This window comes from Rhinoderma darwinii, chromosome 1, assembly GCF_050947455.1.
Source record: "Rhinoderma darwinii isolate aRhiDar2 chromosome 1, aRhiDar2.hap1, whole genome shotgun sequence".
Taxonomy (NCBI): domain Eukaryota; kingdom Metazoa; phylum Chordata; class Amphibia; order Anura; family Rhinodermatidae; genus Rhinoderma; species Rhinoderma darwinii.
The window spans coordinates 652,457,368-652,481,084 of NC_134687.1; the positions used below are offsets into that span (position 1 = coordinate 652,457,368).

At 42.8% G+C, this 23,717-nt stretch overlaps 2 protein-coding genes and 1 pseudogene across 2 annotated transcripts in view; 1 reads left to right on the forward strand and 2 right to left on the reverse strand.

The window, feature by feature from the left end:
* LOC142700497 (uncharacterized) overlaps window positions 1-23,717 on the forward strand; it is a 330,989-nt pseudogene that overhangs the window by 113,813 nt on the left and 193,459 nt on the right.
* Window positions 1-23,717, reverse strand: part of LOC142661124 (uncharacterized) — a 161,198-nt gene that overhangs the window by 4,762 nt on the left and 132,719 nt on the right. The gene's annotated exons all lie outside the window — the stretch shown is intronic.
* On the reverse strand, window positions 18,835-22,729 carry LOC142665120 (gastrula zinc finger protein XlCGF66.1-like). Its single transcript, XM_075844670.1, has 4 exons — window positions 22,585-22,729; window positions 21,923-22,096; window positions 21,715-21,838; window positions 18,835-19,004 (listed from the first exon to the last, which is right to left on the reverse strand). Exons 1-4 carry the CDS (start codon window positions 22,660-22,662, stop codon window positions 18,835-18,837), a joined length of 546 nt encoding a protein of 181 aa, XP_075700785.1. The 5' UTR covers window positions 22,663-22,729.

Here is a 23,717-nt window from a genome sequence, read left to right on the forward strand (position 1 = left end):
GCGTAGCTTCTCGGTGGAATGACCCTGCCTTAAGGTGCCAGTTTAGGTTGGGTCTGTCAAACGCCCTGAAAGATCTGCTAGTTAGTTATCCCTCTTCTGACTCCCTAGACCAGGTTATGGCTTTAGCGGTACCACTTGACCGACGTCTCAGGGAACGACGACTTGAACGTCTTGATGTTTTCTCCTCTGACTCCCCCATGGTGCCTCCCGAGGTTCCGTTGCTTCGTTCCTCCCCGGAAGACTCGGAGGTCACTCCAATTGAGCAAATACCATCAGATATACCAGATAGATTTATGAGGCTTAAGCAGAGGGAGAACTTCTGGATCTATAAACTGGGAACCTTACAGAATCTTCCTTGGAATAAAAATGTTTTATATATATATCTTTTAGGACATCCACATATTGGCTTTTAGTATTTTAATGATAATAACGGTCACTCCATGCTTTTATTTTGCAATGGAATAGTTTCCTATTTAATTTTTTATATACATAATTTTTTATATATATATATATATATATATATATATATATATATTATCTGTTAGCTCATTTACATATCTGGTCAGTGATTAATGTTAATCACGGCCATTTCATTGTTTAAATCTGGAATTCTGTCTATCCATGTCACACCCTATGGTCTTTTATACATGAGTTGTATTTTGGGTCATTTTTAATCTATTAGCATTTAAATTATCATTTATTTGCTATTACTTACTGTTCGGAACATCTCAGTGCTTCTCCGTCCGTCCACTGCTAGCTCCGCTGTATTGTGCGGTTCATTATGCGGTCCAACGTTGGTTTTTGTCCCTCCTTGGCTGCCGTAGTTTGTCTGTCGCTCTGACAACCAGTGACGCTTGTCTCAGCGGTTTTTTCATTTTTCATTTCATTTTAATATCCTCTTTCTTTAGAAAAAACATACATCTGTACTTGACAAATCGACTGTTCTATTGCTCTTTAATGAATATCCACAATATTGATGCATAATAATCTGTTTGGTTACATTTTTACCTTTGCTGCGCAACGAGGCATATTTGGCACAACTGATACATATTTGTAATTTTTGAAGTCCGTTCAAATTACCACCATTATTATTTTCGTAAGTTTTAAATCTATTTGATCATCGCAAATGTATACTTTCGTTGTGATTTATAGTTTCGTTATTCCCGTGACCTTTAACCTATTTGTTCTGGCGGTCTTTTCTTTGCCTTTTGGTGTGTATAAATAGGCTGTAACCGCACAGTCTGTATTGGCCTGAGGAAGACACTGGTTCGGTGTTGAAAAGCGTAGCCTGTTTGACAATAAAGTCTTTTATCTAGATGTTTGCCTAAATCTCCATATTGTTCACTTCCACTTAGCAGCGCCGGTGGTCCTAATTTTTCTATTTCAATCATCCCTTCAACTGACAACAAACTTCGTTTGGTTGTGTTCTGGACCTGGCTTCAGCTTTCCATGCCTTTATGACACCTATTGGTGTCCATTACCCAAGGTGAGCGTCATTGTTACATCTATCGTGGCCCTTTGTTCTACCTGGCTTTTACTTTGCACTATGTGGCGCCGTGTTCTTTTTTCCATTTCATTTTAGGGAACATCAGAGGAAGTGAAAATTTTATTCTGGGTGCGGTCACATGACCGCATATTAGAAGTAACGCCACAAGCTATAAGCAGACATTATATTAGGAAATTAATTGTATATTTCACATTAAGTTGAAGTAGAAATAAAATGTATTCCTGGACAACCCGTTTAATTCTCCGTTTTCACTGAGGTAGTGGGTGGAGCCGAACTTCTATCATGTCTTCTATACACATCACACAGAGCAGAAAACCATTCTGGTTCACTATCTCTCTGTAGCAGACCCTTAAAAGCTGCAGCAGCATGAAGCACATCATCTAGCAGTAAGGAGCAGTGCAGTGTAAAATCCAGCCCTGGCATGACATATAACTATTACCAGCAGCCTATGTCTCCTCTCTCTGCTTCCCCCTCACCTGTCCATAGACTTCTTCTCAGCTGCTAATATTAGGGGATTTGTAAAATGTATGTGTTTTTAATTTCGATCGACTCCCAAAATGATGCTCAACCGGTTGAGGATTGCCCACTGTATATATACGGTGCAGGTTTGAGCTCGCTGCCTGAGCGATTGGGTAGCTGAATGTCAAGTGCCCAGCCGTCAGAGATTGCCAGGGACCCTGGAGAGAAGACAAAAGTGGTTTTCACCACTTCTCTGTACTCACGTACACATTGCTCAATGAGTGATGTGTATACAATAGAGGCCAATTTCTTTATAAAAGTGGTAAAACACACGAAAAAATAGAATTTTTTCCCAGTTCATTATTTGGTACAATACATGGTGCCATGAAAACTACAACTCGTTCCGAAAAAAACAAGCCCTCATTTGGCTATATCGGTGGAAAAATGTAAAAAAAAGTTATGGCTTTTGGAAGGTAGAGAGTAAAAAACTCAAATTAAAAATGGAGAAATAATTGCGTAGGGAAGGGGTTAAGACAAACCAAAGGTATGACAGGCATTACTACATGGGACCTTTCATAGGCCATGAGTTGTCAGTGTAAAACCATCAGCCTTAGGGTATGTGCACACACACTAATTACGTCCGTAATTGACGGACGTATTTCGGCCGCAAGTACCGGACCGAACACAGTGCAGGGAGCCGGGCTCCTAGCATCATACTTATGTACGATGCTAGGAGTCCCTGCCTCGCTGCAGGATAACTGTCCCGTACTGAAAACATGATTACAGTACGGGACAGTTGTCCTGCAGCGAGGCAGGGACTCCTAGCATCGTACATAAGTATGATGCTAGGAGCCCGGCTCCCTGCACTGTGTTCGGTCCGGGACTTGAGGCCGAAATACGTCCGTCAATTACGGACGTAATTAGTGTGTGTGCACATACCCTTACAGTGTCAGGGCTGGAAGACGAATGTCCAATGAAGATGTGCCGTGCGTTCACTGCGGGAGCTCGGCTGTAACGGTCAATAGCGACTGCAGCACTTAAGTGGTGTGACATAAGGTGGTGGCTTCCTCTGTCAGCCATCAATGATCTGGAAATGCGTAAACGGGCCGCCAATGGGTGGCCATAGCAGCCGATAGCCTAAGAAAGGTACATAGGCCTGTAATGACTATATTCCTATTAGGCCGTGCATATTCAGTATCGCAAAGCATTAAAACAGCGATCAGCGGATCGCATCGTGAAGTCCCCTACTGGGACTAAAAAAATATAATAAATACAGTTAAAGTTTATTAAAACAAAATAAAATCAGAGTAAACATTAAATAAAACGATTTTTCCCATAAAAATGGGTTTTATTTTGTACAAGTTGAAAAAAATACACATATATATCGCCACGATTGTAACGACCCGAACACTGAACACGTTATTTAAACCGCACGATGAACACAAAAACACAGCTAAATAGCTTCTTTTTTTTTACTTATTAATTAACCCCTTCCCGCCGCAGTCATTTTTCAGATTTTCACTTTTGTTTTTTCCTCTTCATCTTCTAAAAGTCTAAACTTTTTTCTTTTTCCATCAATATTACCATATGAAGACTTGTTTTATTGCGAGTTGTAGATTTTCACAGCACCATTATTTGTACCATATAATGTAGTGGGAAATGGGAAAAAAAATATATGTGGGGTGGATTTGGAAAAAAACTGATTCCTCAATCTTTTGTGTGGTTTTGTTTTTACGGCGTTCACCGTGCAATAAAAACGGCAGTTAAGTTTATTTTGCGGGTCAATACGATTACAGCGATACCAAATTTATATAGTTTTTTATGTTTTACTACTTTTACAAGGAAAATACTTATTGTTATAAATAAAATTTAAGCTTTGTCGCCTTATTCTGAGCCAGAACTTTTTTATTTTTCAGTTGATTTAGCGGTATGAGGGCTAATTTTTTTGCGGGGTGAGCTGTAGTTTATATTGGTCCATTTTGGGGAACATGAGCCTTTTTGATCACTTTTTATTTCATTTTTTGTGGGAGATGAAGTAAATGGGAGAAGGGGGGTTTTTTTGAACCTTTTTTTGAACCTTTAATTTTTTTATTTTTTTTTTACAGTTTTTTACTTGTCCCCCAGGCTGCCATGCCAACCAACGGCACCCCCCAATATCGTCACCGCTGGGGCCCGTTGCAACATTACCACCCACCCCCCCCCCCCGGTTTTTAGTCATTTAAATGCCGCAGTCGCTATTGACCGCAGCATTTAACGGGTTAAACAAGCGGGATCCCAATCGTTACCCGGAGGTTTCGGCTGTAACACACAGCCAACACACTCGGTCTATGGAGCGGGCTCAGCCCGTGAGCCCGCTCTATACTCCCCAACCCGGCGTGCGTCGTATATATACGGCGGATGTCGGGAAGGGGTTAAAATCAGATAATGAAAGAAGTTATTTTTTTCTAATCTGTTTTATTTTTCAATTGTAGATTTTTTTTATTCTATTTTTTTCTGCAGAGGTCATTGTGCAGGAAGGGGGCAGGAGGGAAGCTATGTCCATCACCTATTGTCAATCCTGGATCCTGTGTTATCTATGTATATGTATATATATATATATATATATATATATATATATATATATATATATATATATATATATATATATATATATATAGTGAAGGAAATAAGTATTTGATCCCTTGCTGATTTTGTAAGTTTTCCCACTGTCAAAGACATGAGCAGTCTAGAATTTTTAGGCTAGGTTAATTTTGCCAGTGAGAGATAGATTATATATTTAAAAAAAAAGAAAATCACAGTCAAAATTAGATATATTTATTTGCATTGTGCACAGAGAAATAAGTATTTGATCCCCTACCAACCATTAAGAGTTCAGCCTCCTCCAGACAGCTATCTTAAATGGTCACCTGTATAAAAGACTCCTGTCCACAGACTCAATTAATCAGTCTGACTCTAACCTCTACAACATGGGCAAGACCAAAGAGCTTTCTAAGGATGTCAGGGACAAGATCATAGACCTGCACAAGGCTGGAATGGGCTACAAAACCATAAGTAAGATGCTGGGTGAGAAGGAGACAACTGTTGGTGCAATAGTAAGAAAATGGAAGACATACAAAATGACTGTCAATCGACATCGATCTGGGGCTCCATGCAAAATCTCACCTCGTGGGGTATCCTTGATCCTGAGGAAGGTGAGAGCTCAGCTGAAAACTACACGGGGGGAACTTGTTAATGATCTCAAGGCAGACCAAGAAAACCATTGGTAACACATTACGCCGTAATGGATTAAAATCCTGCAGTGCCCGCAAGGTCCCCCTGCTCAAGAAGGCACATGTACAGACCCATCTGAAGTTTGCAAATTAACATCTGGATGATTCTGAGAGTGATTGGGAGAAGGTGCTGTGGTCAGATGAGACTAAAATTTAGCTTTTTGGCATTAACTCAACTCACCGTGTTTGGAGGAAGAGAAATGCTGCCTATGACCCAAAAAACACCGTCCCCACTGTCAAGCATGGAGGTGGAAACATTATGTTTTGGGGGAATTTCTCTGCTAAGGGCACAGGACTACTTCACCGCATCAATGGGAGAATGGATGGAGCCATGTACCGTCAAATCCTGAGCGACAACCTCCTTCCCTCCACCAGGACATTAAAAATGGCTCGTGGCTGGGTCTTCCAGCACGACAATGACCCGAAACATACAGCCAAGGCAACAAAGGAGTGGCTCAAAAAGAAGCACATTAAGGTCATGAAGTGGCCTAGCCAGTCTCCATACCTTAATCCCATCGAAAACTTATGGAGGGAGCTGAAGTTCCGAGTTGCCAAGCGACAGCCTCGAAATCTTAATGATTTACAGATGATCTGCTAAGAGGAGTGGGCCAAAATTCCATCTAATATGTGTGCAAACCTCATCATCAACTACATAAAAGTCTGACTGCTGTGCTTGCCAACAAGGGTTTTGCCACCAAGTATCAAGTAACCAAGAAATGCCTCCCGATCTGACCCCCTTAGACTTTTATCTTTGGGGTCATCTGAAGGCAATTGTCTATGCTGTGAAGATACGAGATGTGCAGCAACTGAAACTACGGATACTGGAAGCCCGTGCTAGCATTTCTTCTGCAGTGTTGCTATCAGTGTGTGAAGAGTGGGAGAAGAGGGTTGCATTCACAATCCAACACAATGGGCAGCACTTTGAACTCATTTTATAAGTGGTCAGAAACTTGTAAATATCTCATGAAAGAATAAAGTAACGTTAAAACCAAGCACACCATTGTTTTTCTTGTGAAATTCTCGATAAGTTTGATGTGTCACATGACCCTCTTCCCATTGAAAAAACTAAAGTTGGATACAAAATGGCCGACTTCAAAATGGCCGCCATGGTCAACACCCAGCTTGAAAAGTTTCCCCCCTCCCATATACTAATGTGCCACAAACAGGAAGTTAATATCACCAACCATTCCCATTTTATTTAGGTGTTTCCATATAAATGGCCCACCCTGTATATCTCTCTATATACAAAATGGTAACGGTTTCAGGCGGGTGATCCTGATCGAATGGTTTTATAGACAAATATAGAAAAAATCCCACAGCACTCCAATGTAGTAAGAAAAGTGGTTTAACCAGTCAACTCAAGCTGCTTATGTTGACTGAATAAACCACTTTTCTTACTACATTGGAGTGCTGTGGGAGTTCTTATATATATATACATATATATATATATGTGTATATCGTAAGCAGTTAGCGGGCAAAGTGCGAGATAGCAGGTATGTGCCACTAAGGCTGCTACTCTCAGTGGTATAAGGACCAGAGCAAATGGCACTTAGCAACATGTAGATTACCAAGCAGATTGTTTATAACTAACCAGGATTTTAGAGTTGATGTAGTGTAAGAAAAATGACCACTCCAGGATTCATGTCTGTCTGACTAGTCTAGGTGCGGCTCCTGGTCTAATTAAACTAACTGACTGGGGCAGAAGAGCGTGTTATGTGTCAGATGCGTGAAGGTGAAGAGCTGAGTCTCGTGGGCTCATCTGAAGTGGAAAACTATTGCCAGCAACCACACGGTTCCTGGGTGAGCAAAGACCTGAGATTTGGTTACTAAAAAAAACCAAGGTTTTTTGAAGAAGTTCTGTGTCGCTGCAGAATTTAGTATGTCCGTTAACGTTGGACATTATCTGCATTTGTCTATGAGCTCCAAATTAGTGAATGCTCCCTCAATGGTGGATCTGAGAGAGGCCGGCCGGAGAGAGACCATGACACGCAGCTTCAGTGTTCAAACGATCTCTGCCCTAGGGGGCGGATCCATCTTTATTTATAGGAAAATGAGAGTAGGTGGTGACCTCATACTTGCAAACATAAACATTCTATATATGGTAATATCCCAAAACTCCACATATGGTATAATGACAGGAAGGGTGTAGGCTTTGGTTTCAGCCAATCATCTACAATATGATAATGACTCTGATTCAGCCAATAAGAATTATTTCAATGCATTATAATAATACTTCACCCTCCAAGCCCCAGGAGGCCTGAACCTTGTCCCATGGGAAGGACACACATCTCAGATACACAAGTTAATTTGTCTCTACTTCTTATCTCACTAGAGAATGGAGACTACAGATAAGTTTCAATTAATTAAACAGAGGCCTGAATCCAAGGCTGACTTATGGTAAACAGCCATTGTCCATCCACCAAGGTTATTTGATCTGCTCCTTAAAAGAGTAATAAAACATTCAATTCAAGAACACTTAACATAGAATTGCTTCAGGACGCTGCTGATATTTACTTTTTACTTATTAACCTCAAGATACAGCTCCTTCAGGCCAAAAGATAGACTCCAATGATCCAAAATGGATGCCTACCATACAAGATGGAGTCCATGCAAAATGTTATCTTTTAAACATATTCTAATCACCTTCACAAAAGCAATATATGTTCACACATATAAAGATAATTAAAATATTTTTGACATTCTGTTTGGCTGAAGTAAGCACATCTATTGCTTTATTTTCCTTTGGACTTTATTTGTGGCCGGAAAAACACTCTGTTTAATTTGCTCAGAATTAAACCCTGTACTGTTACACCGAATCGCACTTGTGGTCTACCTGTCTAAAGCTGTCGAGGCTATAATAGGTGTTACCTGTCAGTGTAATCCTGCCTCTGATGATGAGATGACTGCTGAGAAGTGATCTCTACAGACTAGGAAGTATCAGTCTATTATAAATGGTGGATCCTGTGTTATCTATATATAGATGTTATCTATCATTGTAATCCTGCCTGTGATGATAATGAGATGACTGCTGAGAAGTGATCTCTACAGAACAGGAAGGATCAGTCTATTATGGATGGTGGATTCTTTGATATATATAAATGTGTAACCTGTCAGTGTAATACTGCCTGTGATCATAATGAAATATATGCTGAGAAGTGATCTCTACAGAACAGGATGGGTCATTCTACAATGAGACAGTGGCTAGGGGAAAAAGTGCAAGATTTTTAAATTATTTTTGAATATATAAAATTCAAAAAATAAAAGTAAAAAAAAAAGAAAAAAAATTCTATATATATATATATATATATATATATATACATATATATATATATATATATATATATATATATATATATATATATATATATATATATATATTACATAGTTACATAGTTTGTACGGTTGAAAAAAGACACATGTCCATCAAGTTCAACCAAGGGATGGGAAAGGGGAAGTGGGATGGGAAAGGGGGAAGTAAAAAATGTCTACACATAGCAGTTAATATTTTTTTGTTCTAGGAAATTATCTAAGCCTTTTTTTAAAGCCATCTACTGTCCCTGCTGTGACCAGCTCCTGCGGTAGGCTATTCCATAGATTCACAGTTCTCACAGTAAAGAAGGCTTGTCGCCTCTGCAGGTTGAACCTTTTTTTCTCCAGACGGAGGGAGTGCCCCCTTGTTTTTTGAGGGGGTTTTACATGGAACAGGATTTCACCATATTTTTTGTATGCGCCATTCATATATTTATATAAGTTAATCATGTCCCCCCTTAGTCGTCTTTTCTCAAGGCTAAATAGGTTTAGTTCTTTTAATCTTTCCTCATAACTTAGATTCTCCATGCCCCTTATTAGCTTCGTTGCTATTCTTTGTATTTTTTCCAACTCCAGGGCATCCTTTCTATGAACTGGAGCCCAGAACTGGACTGCATATTCTAGATGAGGCCTCACTAATGCTTTGTAAAGTGGTAATATTACATCCCTGTCCCGCGAGTCCATGCCTCTTTTGATACACGACAATATTTTGCTGGCCTTTGAAGCAGCTGATTGACATTGCATGCTGAAATTTAGTTTATGATTTACAAGTACACCCAGATCCTTCTCAACAATTGACTCCCCCAGTGTAGCTCCCCCTAGGACATATGATGCATGCAGGTTGTTGGTACCCAGATGCATAACTTTACATTTATCTACATTAAACTTCATTTGCCAAGTGGACGCCCAAACACTTAGTTTGTTTAAATCTGCCTGCAATTCACAAACATCTTCCATAGTCTGAACTATATTGCATAGCTTGGTGTCATCTGCAAAAATAGAAATAGTGCTATTAATCCCATCTTCTATATATATATAGAAAGAGGCATAGAACACAGTAACGGCACCAGGACTTCAGAGTAGATGAAAGCAGAGTGCATTTATTCACCTCAACGTTTCGGTTCAACAGGAACCTTTCTCAAGCCATCACAAAACAAAGTGTCAGGTATTTATAGGAGGAGCATACAATAATCGACAATAAAACAATTATATGTATAATTCCAATAAAACATATAGATAAATGTATACCAATATTATAAAAAGGCAACCATAAAGTGCACATATTTCTTCCAATGTAGAGCATATAAAAACAGTGTAATATGCATATAAAGTGCAATAATAATCACAAAAACCAATGTCATCATTGTAGTAAAGTGTGGATCCACAATAGTAACCCTTTACTACAATGATGAAGGATAGACACGTTTATGTGTTGCTTTCCCCTCCCCTTTCTTTTATATATCTCCCTCACTTACCTTTGGGAGCACTATTATATATGGTTCTTTCCATTATTGACTGGGTTACTCGTTATAACAATGCTGCCAATGTTATAGACTGCATGAGAATGATATTGATATTGTAATCAAATGTGTGCGGTGGATTCGGATCGGTTGCTTGACAACCGAGGACGCCGTCACTTACAATGTTTACACAGCAGAACGCATTATGTCGTCACCACATCCTTTGAGTGTCCTGTTGCCTGGCAACGGTACACTTCCGCTTCTGTCCTTCAGCCAGACGCACTCCACACCAGGATATTCTGATCACAATGCGGTGTACAGCTGAGCATCGTCAAGAAGCCTGATGGCTATACACACTAATGAAGACCCGAAGTTCTGATTGGTGAGCGGATCTACGAGATGTTACTCCAACACAACTGAGGCATATGTGATTATGTCCTAATCACTTGATTTTAATAAATTTTGTATTGTATATTGTTGTTCACGATATCTAATATGCACAATTGCACTTTATGTATCAAACTGACGTTTTTATTGATACCTTATACTATTTGTTAACAATGATTTTTTGCACTATGCACTTTATTTGTATTCTAATGAGATTAGTTATGCAAATTGATCTCAACCCTATATATGTTTGCAGTATTTGATGTGTCACTATGCTTGATAAAGATCCTATTGTTGGATTGAAACGTCGCTTTTTGTTTGACTGAATAAACCACCATTTTCTTCACACTGGAGTGCTGCAAATTTTCTCTTTCTATATATATATATATATATATATATATACATACATACATACATACATACACACACACACACACACACACACACACACACACACACTAAAAAAATATGATTAAAGGGGTTTTCCCATGAGAGACATTTATGGCATATCCACTGAATATGTCATAAATGTCAGATAGATGCGGGGCCACCTAAACCCCATTCAGCCACTCTGTGTAACTCCCATAATAGTGAATAGCAGTTACGGAAGCAGCGTAGCGTGGGAGATACGCTGTTTCCGTAACTACCATTCAGTTCTATGGGACTTACGGAAACCGCATAGCTCAGCGAGCTACGCGGTTTACATAACTCACGACCATATAACCTTTTTCAAGGTCAGAATTCACCTCAGTCAGCTGCAACGCAGAGTGGCTGAACAGGGTTTAGGGCAGGGGCGTAGCTAGGGGGGCAGGCAGGGCATGTGCCCCGGGCGCGAACATTTTTTAGGAAGGGGGCGCCGCTGGGACAGCTGCCGCTACTTACAAATCCTAACCGCCGGATCAGGAGGGACTGTCCAGGTTTCGTACCGCTGTCCAGGGGCATCTGAGAAATGTTCCGCTGTGCCTCCGGTCACCAGCCAGCCACGCCCCCGCCAGTCCCGTGAGCTGCCTGCGCACAGCGGGACCACGTCACTGTGACGCACGTCACCTGACACACGCTCCTTGCATGGCACATGTGATCAATCTGGTCATAACACGCTTCTTAAAGTCATATGTTGGTTTGAAGGGTGTGCTGGCCATGTCCAGGAGGGTTTGCGTTTGCTTTAGACGTTCGTATGCATTTAAGCACGCCCTCCTGGACTTGCAGCGTCAAAACAATCTCCCAGAACACAGCCTGATTTGCAACGTTCCAACATGCTGGAATTCCACCCTGCACATGTTGGACCGTCTGCACGAACAGCGGAAAGCCGTGAATGATTTCCTGATGCAGCAGACAGGCAGCGTTTGGAGCCAGTGTAATTTCGAGCTCAGGCACTGGCAGCTGGTTAGAGACGCATGTCGCGTTTTGAGGCCCTTTGAAGAGGCCACACGATTTGTGAGCCGTGACGCTAGCGGAATGAACGATGTTATGCCGCTGATATTCATTATGGAGCAAACGCTCACAGCGATGATTCAGCAAAGGATGGAGGAAGGATCACATCTGGCTATGGATGTTGAGGAGGAGGAGGAGGATGAGGATGAGGAAACAGGACCTGAAGAGGAGCTGGATTTGGAGATGGAATCACAGGAAGGGATAGGGGACGAGGCAGCCGCACAACATGACAGTGATAGTGGTGATGACGAGTCTGACGACGACCTTGATGATGGACAACCATGGCAGTATGGGGCGGAGATGGAACCAACCGGGCCCTCTGAAACGCTGGCCAGGATGGCGAGCTGTATGCTTCGTTACTTGGGCGCTGACTGTCGTATTGTTAGCATGAAGCAAAGAGATGAGTACTGGATAGCCACACTTTTAGACCCTCGGTATAAAGCCAGAATGGGGGAGTTTTTTGCGCCTTCCGAGAGGGAGGCAAAATTGGCTTATTATCGAGAGAAGCTATGCAGCCAGGTTGTCACGGCTTTCAAACGGCAAACACCTGCTGCAAACATGTCTGACCGGGGGGCCACCCTCCGCTCCCCACTGTCTCATCGTTCCACCGCCTCTGGCAGAGCTACTTCTGCAATAGGCGGCAGCCGCGGCAGCAGCGGCAGCAGCAGCAGCAGCAGCCAATTCAGTTTGGAAAATATGATGACAACATTTTTACATCCAATACCCCGACCTGACACACATCGTAGTCACCAAAGGGATGTTCACCATCACCAGGTGCAGCACCTAAACAACCAGGTTCACTCGTACCTGGACTGTGCCCTTTCTCCGTCAGAAATGCTGATCCCAGACCCCATGGACTTCTGGGTCAGCAGATTGGATCATTGGCAGGAACTGGCCCAGTTTGCCATGGGTGTACTGTCTTGTCCACCCTCCAGTGTAGCGTCAGAGAGGGTATTCAGCGCGGCAGGGGGCTTCGTCACCCCTAAGCGAACAAGATTGTCCGCCAACAGCTTGGAAAATCTCACGTTTCTGAAAATGAATCAAGCGTGGATCGGTGAGGATTTTAAAACCCCTGTGCCTGATGCCACTGATTAGATCTGACATTGCTGCTGCTGTTGCCGCTGCCGCCTGCTACTGCCGCCTGCTACTACGGGATTCTGTCCTGTCCACTATTTTTTTAATGTGCTGCTGCTACTACTACTACCACCCTTGCTGTCTGTGTTGGCTACCTCTACTACCACCAATACACCTCCACTGCCGTCTGCTACAAGCAGGCCTGCCCCACCACAGGGCTTTGTCCTGTAACTGTCGTCCAGTCTCTTTTTTTAATGTGCTGCTGCTACTACTACTACCACCCTTGCTGTCTGTGTTGGCTACCTCTACTACCACCAATACACCTCCACTGCCGCCCGTCTGCTACAAGCAGGCCTGCCCCACCACAGGGCTTTGTCCTGTGACTGTCGTCCAGTCTCTTTTTTTAATGTGCTGCTACTACCAGTCTACCACCCTTGCTGTCTGTGTTGGCTACCTCTACTACCACCAATACACCTCCACTGCCGCCCGTCTGCTACAAGCAGGCCTGAGGCCTGCCTCACCACAGGGCTTTGTCCTGTGACTGTCGTCCAGTCTCTTTTTTTAATGTGCTGCTGCTACTACTACTACCACCCTTGCTGTCTGTGTTGGCTACCTCTACTACCACCAATACACCTCCACTGCCGCCCGTCTGCTACAAGCAGGCCTGCCCCACCACAGGGCTTTGTCCTGTGACTGTCGTCCAGTCTCTTTTTTTAATGTGCTGCTACTACCAGTCTACCACCCTTGCTGTCTGTGTTGGCTACCTCTACTACCACCAATACACCTCCACTGCTGCCCGTCTGCTACAAGCAGGCCTGAGGCCTGCCCCACCACAGGGCTTTGTCCTGTGACTGTCGTCCAGTCTCTTTTTTTAATGTGCTGCTGCTACTACTACTACCACCCTTGCTGTCTGTGTTGGCTACCTCTACTACCACCAATACACCTCCACTGCCGTCTGCTACAAGCAGGCCTGAGGCCTACCCCACCACAGGGCTTTGTCCTGTGACTGTCGTCCAGTCTCTTTTTTTAATGTGCTGCTGCTACTACTACTACCACCCTTGCTGTCTGTGTTGGCTACCTCTACTACCACCAATACACCTCCACTGCCGCCCGTCTGCTACAAGCGGGCCTGCCCCACCACAGGGCTTTGTCCTGTGACTGTCGTCCAGTCTCTTTTTTTAATGTGCTGCTACTACCAGTCTACCACCCTTGCTGTCTGTGTTGGCTACCTCTACTACCACCAATACACCTCCACTACTGCCCGTCTGCTACAAGCAGGCCTGAGGCCTGCCCCACCACAGGGATTTGTCCTGTGACTGTCGTCCAGTCTCTTTTTTTAATGTGCTGCTGCTACTACTACTACCACCCTTGCTGTCTGTGTTGGCTACCTCTACTACCACCAATACACCTCCTCTGCTGCCCGTCTGCTACAAGCAGGCCTGCCCCACCACAGGGCCTTGTCCTGTGACTGTCGTCCAGTCTCTTTTTTTAATGTTCTGCTACTACCAGTCTACCACCCCTGCTGTCTGTGTTGGCTACCTCTACTACCACCAATACACCTCCACTGCCGCCCGTCTGCTACAAGCAGGCCTGAGGCCTGCCCCACCACAGGGCTTTGTCCTGTGACTGTCGTCCAGTCTCTTTTTTTAATGTGCTGCTACTACCAGTCTACCACCCTTGCTGTCTGTGTTGGCTACCTCTACTACCACCAATACACCTCCACTGCTGCCCGTCTGCTACAAGCAGGCCTGAGGCCTGCCCCACCACAGGGATTTGTCCTGTGACTGTCGTCCAGTCTCTTTTTTTAATGTGCTGCTGCTACTACTACTACCACCCTTGCTGTCTGTGTTGGCTACCTCTACTACCACCAATACACCTCCACTACTGCCCGTCTGCTACAAGCAGGCCTGAGGCCTGCCCCACCACAGGGATTTGTCCTGTGACTGTCGTCCAGTCTCTTTTTTTAATGTGCTGCTGCTACTACTACTACCACCCTTGCTGTCTGTGTTGGCTACCTCTACTACCACCAATACACCTCCTCTGCTGCCCGTCTGCTACAAGCAGGCCTGCCCCACCACAGGGCCTTGTCCTGTGACTGTCGTCCAGTCTCTTTTTTTAATGTTCTGCTACTACCAGTCTACCACCCCTGCTGTCTGTGTTGGCTACCTCTACTACCACCAATACACCTCCACTGCCGCCCGTCTGCTACAAGCAGGCCTGAGGCCTGCCCCACCACAGGGCTTTGTCCTGTGACTGTCGTCCAGTCTCTTTTTTTAATGTGCTGCTACTACCAGTCTACCACCCTTGCTGTCTGTGTTGGCTACCTCTACTACCACCAATACACCTCCACTGCTGCCCGTCTGCTACAAGCAGGCCTGAGGCCTGCCCCACCACAGGGATTTGTCCTGTGACTGTCGTCCAGTCTCTTTTTTTAATGTGCTGCTGCTACTACTACTACCACCCTTGCTGTCTGTGTTGGCTACCTCTACTACCACCAATACACCTCCTCTGCCGCCCGTCTGCTACAAGCAGGCCTGCCCCACCACAGGGCCTTGTCCTGTGACTGTCGTCCAGTCTCTTTTTTTAATGTTCTGCTACTACCAGTCTACCACCCCTGCTGTCTGTGTTGGCTACCTCTACTACCACCAATACACCTCCACTGCCGCCCGTCTGCTACAAGCAGGCCTGAGGCCTGCCCCATCACAGGGCTTTGTCCTGTGACTGTCGTCCAGTCTCTTTTTTTAATGTGCTGCTGCTACTACTACTACCACCCTTGCTGTCTGTGTTGGCTACCTCTACTACCACCAATACACCTCCACTGCCGCCCGTTTGCTACAAGCAGGCCTGCCCCACCACAGGGCTTTGTCCTGTGACTGTCCAGTGTCTTTTAATGTGCTGCTACTACTCACCCTTGCCAATAAAAAGGGTAAATTTTTGGAGGGCTTGTCAAAAGCCATTGCTTGTTGCTTTTACATCCATGTATGGAAGAACCCCGGCAGGCATCTGCCAATAAAAAGGGTAAATTTTTGGAGGGCTTGTGAAAAGCCATTGCTTGTTGCTTTTACATCCATGTATGGAAGAACCCCGGCAGGCATCTGCCACCATAAAGGGTAAATTTTTTGAGGGCTTGTCAAAAGCCATTGCTTCTTCTTTTACCACCTTATATGTATGAACCCTGGCAGGCATCTGCCGCCAAAAATGGTTAATTGTTGTACCTTTTTTAACAATGCATTAAGCATACAACATGCACAACAAAAACCTATAAATTGGAGTCTGACACACGCATAATAAATAAAACAATGAAATTTTATTAAATCAATTAAAATGAACAAGTATGTAACAACAAAGAGATGATTCCCACATGGAAGCATGGACAACCAAAGCTAAAAGTGTAACAAGCGGCACTGTATACTTGGGCTAAAGCACAGCTGTAGCAGAAAACATTAGTGATTTAGAAATAGATGTGCCAGCACCCAGCTATCAAACACTGAACAGCCGCTGGGTAACGCATGCAATGATGATAAGTATGCTGTATACAGTCTCTATATCGAACACCTGGGACAACAGCCCAAGAAAGTAGTATACATGAGGGACTACAGCTATACATATATGTGTGTATCTATATCTCAGGATGCAACTGTTTCTAGCACCATACGAAGAATACATGCATGTCACTTACCCATCATAAAGTAGCTGGTGTCCACCCCGACGCGCGTTTCGGCCCGGAAGCCTTCGTCTGCCGCCAAAAATGGTTAATTGTTGTACCTTTTTTAACAATGCATTAAGCATACAACATGCACAAGTGCAGTGGTTTCTGTTAGTTATCACCGTGTCCCATCCGTTTTCCTATAGCCATACATGTTGGCGTAACTTTGACACTAACTTTGCCTTAAAGACAGCTCAAAAGTACTTGAATACACGCATGGGTGACCTAAGAGTGTTATACAGGGCTTCTAGGGCTTTTAAACAGTGTTATACACGATTTTTAGGGGCCTTCTTGTATTACAGGTTCGGTCAGAACTAGTTCGGTCCGAATCGAACTTTTTCACGAAATTCGGCGAGCCTGCCGAACCGAACTTTTTATAAGTTCGCTCATCTCTAGTTACCAGCATGAGACTAAAAACAGTACATGAACCTGACATTAGAAATAGTTTAAGAGATGGAAGAAAACTCACAATGGATTGGTTTTTTAAACAGCTGCCAAATGGGCAGAGTGTACGCCGGTCCTGGCTAGAATACAGCAACTTAAAAAATGCCTTGTACTGCATACCTTGCAGAATGTTTACAAATGTTCATTCAGAAAAACTCTCATTTTTGACAAAGAAGGAAGGGTTTACGCAGTGGAAAAAAATTGAGAGAATTCCTGAACACAAAAATTCTTTGCACCATTAGATGTGTTTCTGTTCATGGAAAACACTTGAGGCCTCATTAGCTAAGGGTGGCATTGACAAAGAACTTCAAGATCAGATAGTGCTGGAAGAAAACCATTGGAGGGAAGTTCTTAGTGTAATTCTGGAAGTAATAATAGGGTAGTGCATTGCGAGGTTCACAAGAAAATCTAGATTTAGCAGACCCTAAAAGTGGAACATTTCTAAACCTGATTGAACTTGTTTCTCACTATCACGTGCCTCTGCGTGAACATTTGCAACTCCATAGAAAAGGACAAGTAAGCTATTTCTCACCTGATATTCAAAATACATTTTTTTACATAACTGAAGGCAAAATAAGGGAAGAGATACTTAATGATGTCATAGAAGCGAAGTATTTTTCTGTAATGTTTGACTGTACACCTGATATAAGCCATTTGGAGCAAATGTCTGAAGTCATTAGATATGTCAAAGTTACAGAGTGTGGCCCTGAAATTGTTGAAAGCTTCATAGACTTCTTTACTGTGAGTGAGAAGACAGGCTTTGCCCTTACTGAACTAATCTTACAGAAAATAGAAAAGGATGGCTTAGATATAAAAAATTGCAGAGGACAATCATATCACAATGGGGCCAACATGGCGGGGAAGTATAAAGGGGTCCCAGCACGATTGCTTCAAGAAAATAATCTTGCATATTTTGTTCCCTGTGCAGCTCACTCCCTAAACCTGGTTGGTGTAAATGCTGCTAGTGTGTCACGAGAGGCAGAGAATTACTTTGGGACACTACATTGTCTGTACTTGTTCTTTGTTGCCTCCACCTTCAGATGGGAAGCTTTACAGAAACACGTAATTGTTACCCTCAAGTCTCTAAGCAGAACTAGGTGGTCAGCAAAGCTGGAAGCTGTAAAACCCTTTTATATGCACCTTCACAAAATCATTGACGCTTTAAATGATTTAAAAACCAGCCCTGTAGCAAACATGGAGACGAAGGCTGAGGCTGCTTCTCTAATCAACAATATCAAGAAGTTTGAGTTTGTTGTCGCATTGATCGTGTCAACAAACTTCTTCAAAATGAAATCATCACAATGGATATGTCTGCAAAGCATATTCATGGTCTCTTAAACCTGTTAGAGTCAACTAGGACAAGCAATGCCGCCGATGCCATAGAGGAAGCAAAGCAGATTGCTGAAAGGTGCGGCATCGATCCACAGTTCAGAGACACAAGGAAACGTAAGATCAACAGGATGTTTGATGAACAATGTGAAGATGAGAGTGTTCTATTGTCACAGGAGGACAAATTCAGGATTTCACTTCTTGAAATAATTGAGAAAATTATTTCTGAAATGAGAACCAGATTTGAAGCTATAAATAAGGTTAATACAATGCTTGGTTTTCTTTCTGGACCTCAGTTTCACTCATTACCAACAGAAAAGCTCAAGCAACAGGCCATGAAACTAGCCCAGGTATACCAAAAAGATCTTGACAAAGATGAAATAATTTCAACTCAAGAATGAAAACTGCCACACCTGCAAGTCTCCTGAGCTCCATTTACAAGAATGGACTACAAGACGCTTACCCTAACATAACCACAGCTTTGAGAATTTTCCTCACTTTACCAGTATCTGTTGCTTCCAATGAAAGAAGCTTTAGCAAGTTAAAGCTTCTGAAAACACATCTTCGAAGTGTCATGGGACAACAAAGACTAACAAACGTAAGCATTATTTCCATAGAGCATGAGGTGGCTGCGAAAATTTGTTATGTTGACATTATAAAAACTTTTGCGGCAAAAAAAGCACGAAAAGTCAAGTTTTAGCAGTTCTGTTGTAGAACATGGAGGCTGTTCATTATGTCACCATATAGTCTCATTAGCCTCAGTTATACAATCTGTTTTAGTCAAGCACTGACATCGTTAAATAATTTATTTTTATTTATTGTTAAGATAACTACCTTATATAACTATATTACTTGTAAAATGTATAAGTGGTTTTGTGCTCGAGTTACATAAAAAAAAATGTTAAAAAAATGACACCTCATTGATTTGTAGAGAAAGCAAACATGGCGAGGGAAAGGAGATGTCGGGAAAGAAGTTGGGGAGGGGGGCCCCAAATTGAATCTTTGCCCCGGGTGCTGGAGAACCTAGCCACGCCTCTGGTTTACGGGGCCTCGTTCTGGAGATAGGTGCGGGTCCCAGAGGTGGGAACCGCATCTATATGACATTTATGACATATCCTGTGGATATGTGATAAATGTCCCTCATGGGAAAACCTCTTTAACATAAAAACTTAATTTAAACAATAGGACATTTTGTGATGACACATTCCCTTTAAGTGGTGAAATTGAGTTTTCTCCCGGCAGCTAGGGCAGCGGTTGATCGCAGATGGTGCCTCCCCAAAATCTGATGCAAAGCCTAGTGCATGACTGGATTCATAGATTACCTTGTAGAGAACTTCTATGTGCAGTCAACCTTAATAAACCTCCGAATTCACTTTCTAAATTCATTGTTACTTACCTCTGTTTGCACCTCCTGGAATTTCCTCCTCCACTTCACTCTTACACGGTTGATCGCCCCTCACCCACTCTTCTTCATCCTCCGCTTTAATATTAGTCAGATCTTCCCCCTGATTTCACATATGTAACAATTCAGTACAATACAGCAGAGAGTGAGAAGAATCTAACAGATCAACATAAGAAACCCCCAAAATCTATGACCCCATCTATGACCGCAGGACCAAAAATCTCTACACCCCCCTTTATAGGGCTCAGCTTCATCTACCTGATGATTCTCTGGGACATTGTGATTTTCCTCTGGAAAGTCCTGGGAATACAGAGGACTGGGACATCTCTCTGGTGGATTTCTCCTACTGGATCCATCTGTAGGAAACACACAATGACTGAATACATGACTACTGTATATCTGTCTATATATCAGACACTTCTCTCTATACTTCTATGTTTACTGATCAGAGCCGAGATTACAATGTTGAGGTCCTCACCACCTGTGTCGATGTTCCTGCGCCTTGTATGCCGCAGGCCTAAAGTAGACTGTGGCCTACCAGAGTGAATGGCGGCACGCCAACTGCTCCCTGCTTCGCCATAGTATTTAACTGTATCTACGTTCTGTGGTCGTGGCTACACATGAAAGTGGCGGGACACAGGGCTCCTCTATTTTGAGAGTTCCCTACAACCAAAAAATTGTCAAGGCATCGCCCGCTTATTAGCGTCTTAAAGGCTGTGTACATGTAGGCAATATTTTCCTTAAAGATTTTTATATTAATATATATATATTGGTTTTAGGTGAATAAACATTTTTTTTATGTTGACTTTTATTAAAAGTTTTTATTTTAGTTTTCACGATGCAGCTGTTATGTCTCCTATATACACAGAAGCTGGATCATTCACTATCAGCCGAATCTGTAAGTTAAATAAACTGACGACTCGGCTGAGAGTAGGTCCTGTGACTCTAACCCACCTAAGGTGATGACGATGGATACAAAGGACCCGCTCTCAGCCAAGTCGTCAGTTCACTTCACTTACGGATTTGACTGATAGCGAATGATCCAGCTCCAGTGTATAGAGGAGACATAACAGTTGTATCGTAAAAACCCCCCAATTTTTTTTTTATTAAAATCAAATGAGAAAAACAAAATCAAATATTTAATAAAAAAATAAATAATTGCCTACCGAAGGTAAACATAGCACAAGTGGGAATAAGCTTTTACTTATCCAAGTCATTGCGAGATTGTTTTTTTGGAACACATTGTACTTTATATTAGTGGTAAATTTTGCTCCATACATTCTGTGTTACATAGTTAATAAAGATGAAAAAACACACAAATCCATCAAGTACAACCTATAATCCGACCGTCTTGATCCAGAGGAAGACAAAACCCCCCATGTGGTGGATGACAATGATCTCATTAGTGGAAAAACTCATCCCTGACCCCAAATCTGGAAATCACAATAAATCCCTGGATCACCGTCCCATCTCCAGAATCTAGTACCCATAACTTGTAATATTAAAGAGAACCTCCGATTATACTGACATTATATAGAAAACCATTATACTGCCAGAGTGTGCCAATAATCATCTTTCCAAACGACTTGTATTACCATGTTTACTTCTAACTACAGCACGGACTGCCCATAGTCCACGCTGCCAGCTGCCCATAACTCTGCATTAGGAGCGTCCTTCTTGTCTTCATGGCTCCTTTATCCAGAACGGCCGCCAGCGCTGTACAATGTAATGTGACCTCTAATGCAGAGTTATGAGCAGCCGGCAGCACGAAGGCATCTAAGGTGATATGAAGAGCCGAAATTGTGAAGCTCCTACATTACACATCATTGTACACACGTGTATATGTACTGCACATGACGGTAATAAGACTTCAACACAGCCGCCAGTGCAGTCTGTGCCCCCAGTAATGCCAAACATATATCTGTCTCTTCTTATACCTTGTGATGTGCACGGCCGGTAGTTCTCCATCATGACCTCCTCGTACAGATCCTTGTGTCCTTCTAGATACTCCCACTCCTCCATGGAGAAATAGACAGTGACATCCTGACACCTTATAGGAACCTGACACACACAATGATACAGTCATCACCCAGACACCTCCAGCGCTGTTACTGTAGAATTTGCCAGCATTCCCAGCAGTGTCACCTCTCCAGTCAGCAGCTCAGTCATCTTGTAGATCAGTTCTAAGATCTTCCTCTCATGTATCCGGGAGTGAGGGGGACGCTCTGTGATGGGGCTCTGACTACTGCTCCATCCTCCTGACTCATGGATGATGGGAGTCGTACAGTCACCCGATGTCTTCTTCACTATTGTGTACTCCTGTGTATGGAGAGAGACACTTAGAGAACTGAGCACAGTATTTCCCACCTCAGTAGAAAGAGGGAGATTGTGACCCCGCTGTATAGAGCTCTAGTGCCCCCACATATGTAATACTGGAGACCTCGCCTACAAAATGACATTGAGAAAATAGAACGAGGCCAAAACTAAAAAGGAAATCATTTTGGGGGGACTAGATGGACCATGTGCTCTCCTCCTGCCATCATCATGTTTCTTTATAGATGTCATCCTGATCCTCCTGGTTCCTTGTCATTCTCATTGCTCTATAACATTACTATTGCTGCATTGGTGACATGACATATAACTGACCATATTGGTAGCTGATCTTCAGCTTTTCTGCTGGTGGCTTATTGAAGTCACTTGGAAGGTCTGGACGCTGTTATACAGGACACTTGATTCTTCCTATTACTTCCTATTATGTATTGTCCCTTCTCTATGTGTGACTTCTTCTATAATGTAGAAAAGTTTACCTCTCCGCTCAACAGGTAGATGATCTCCAAGGTAAAGTCTAATATTCTTCTGCTCATCTCATTCCTGTCCTTGTCCATCCTTGGTGGGTCACTCAGGAGAAGGAACGTTGTGGAGGAGAAGATGAGAAAACTGGAGGAACTGGAGGATCTAGTACTGCAAATGTCTTTATGAGGAAAGGAGAAGATGGAAATCATACAGGGGACAACATCATGTGTAACATACAGAACCTCACTTTTTGATCATTGATAGAAACATCTTCTCAGAGCCGTCACCACATGGAATAAAGGGGTATTTCAAACATGGACATTTCCCCCCAGGATATGCCAGTAATGTCTGATAGATGTGGCTCCACCTCTGGCCGTGCTCGGCTGTTTCTGGAACTCCTATACAAGTGAATGGAGAGAGTCGTGCACATGTGTGGTCACCTCTCCATTCATTCTCCACCTGGATGCAGTCATCACCTTACCAGGCGGGTCAGGGGCCCCCTGTTCTCCACATAGAGGTGGGACCCCCATATATCAGACATTTATGGCATATCTCTCAGGTGTGAAGAGTAAAATGAAGACATTTCCCCCCAGACAATGAAGACCTGACTCCTGACAACCTGGCACATGGCGGATACTGGGGAGACATTGCTGACATCTCACAAGACATGGTGCACACTATGCAGTTAGTGTTTGATATGAACTGTGAGGTTCTGCAGCAGCTGAGGTGACATTACATATAGGGAACATGCAGTGTGATCTCTTAAAAAACAGAATCGTCCAGAGCCATTGAGGGCAAATTAATCAAATGAATTTGATTAATGGCCCAGCCCTAATTACAGTGTATTGTACCAGCGATCTAACCATCTAATCTCCCCCAGGGGAGTAATACGATTTTTAGAAATTAGCTAAAGTTTTTAGTTATGTACAAAGTACAGTAAAAAATAGTGTATTGGTTAGCCAATAAATGTATCATACCTACAATACTTTTGTCTTTTTTGTACAAAAAATATAAAAAAAAATAAATAAAACCTTTTCACATTTTTTCTCTAAAGTAACGTAAAAAACACAATGATAAACAACAGGTATCACTGCAGGGACCCAAAACCCAAACCTGAGGGGAAATACATGAGATTGGTGATGGCATT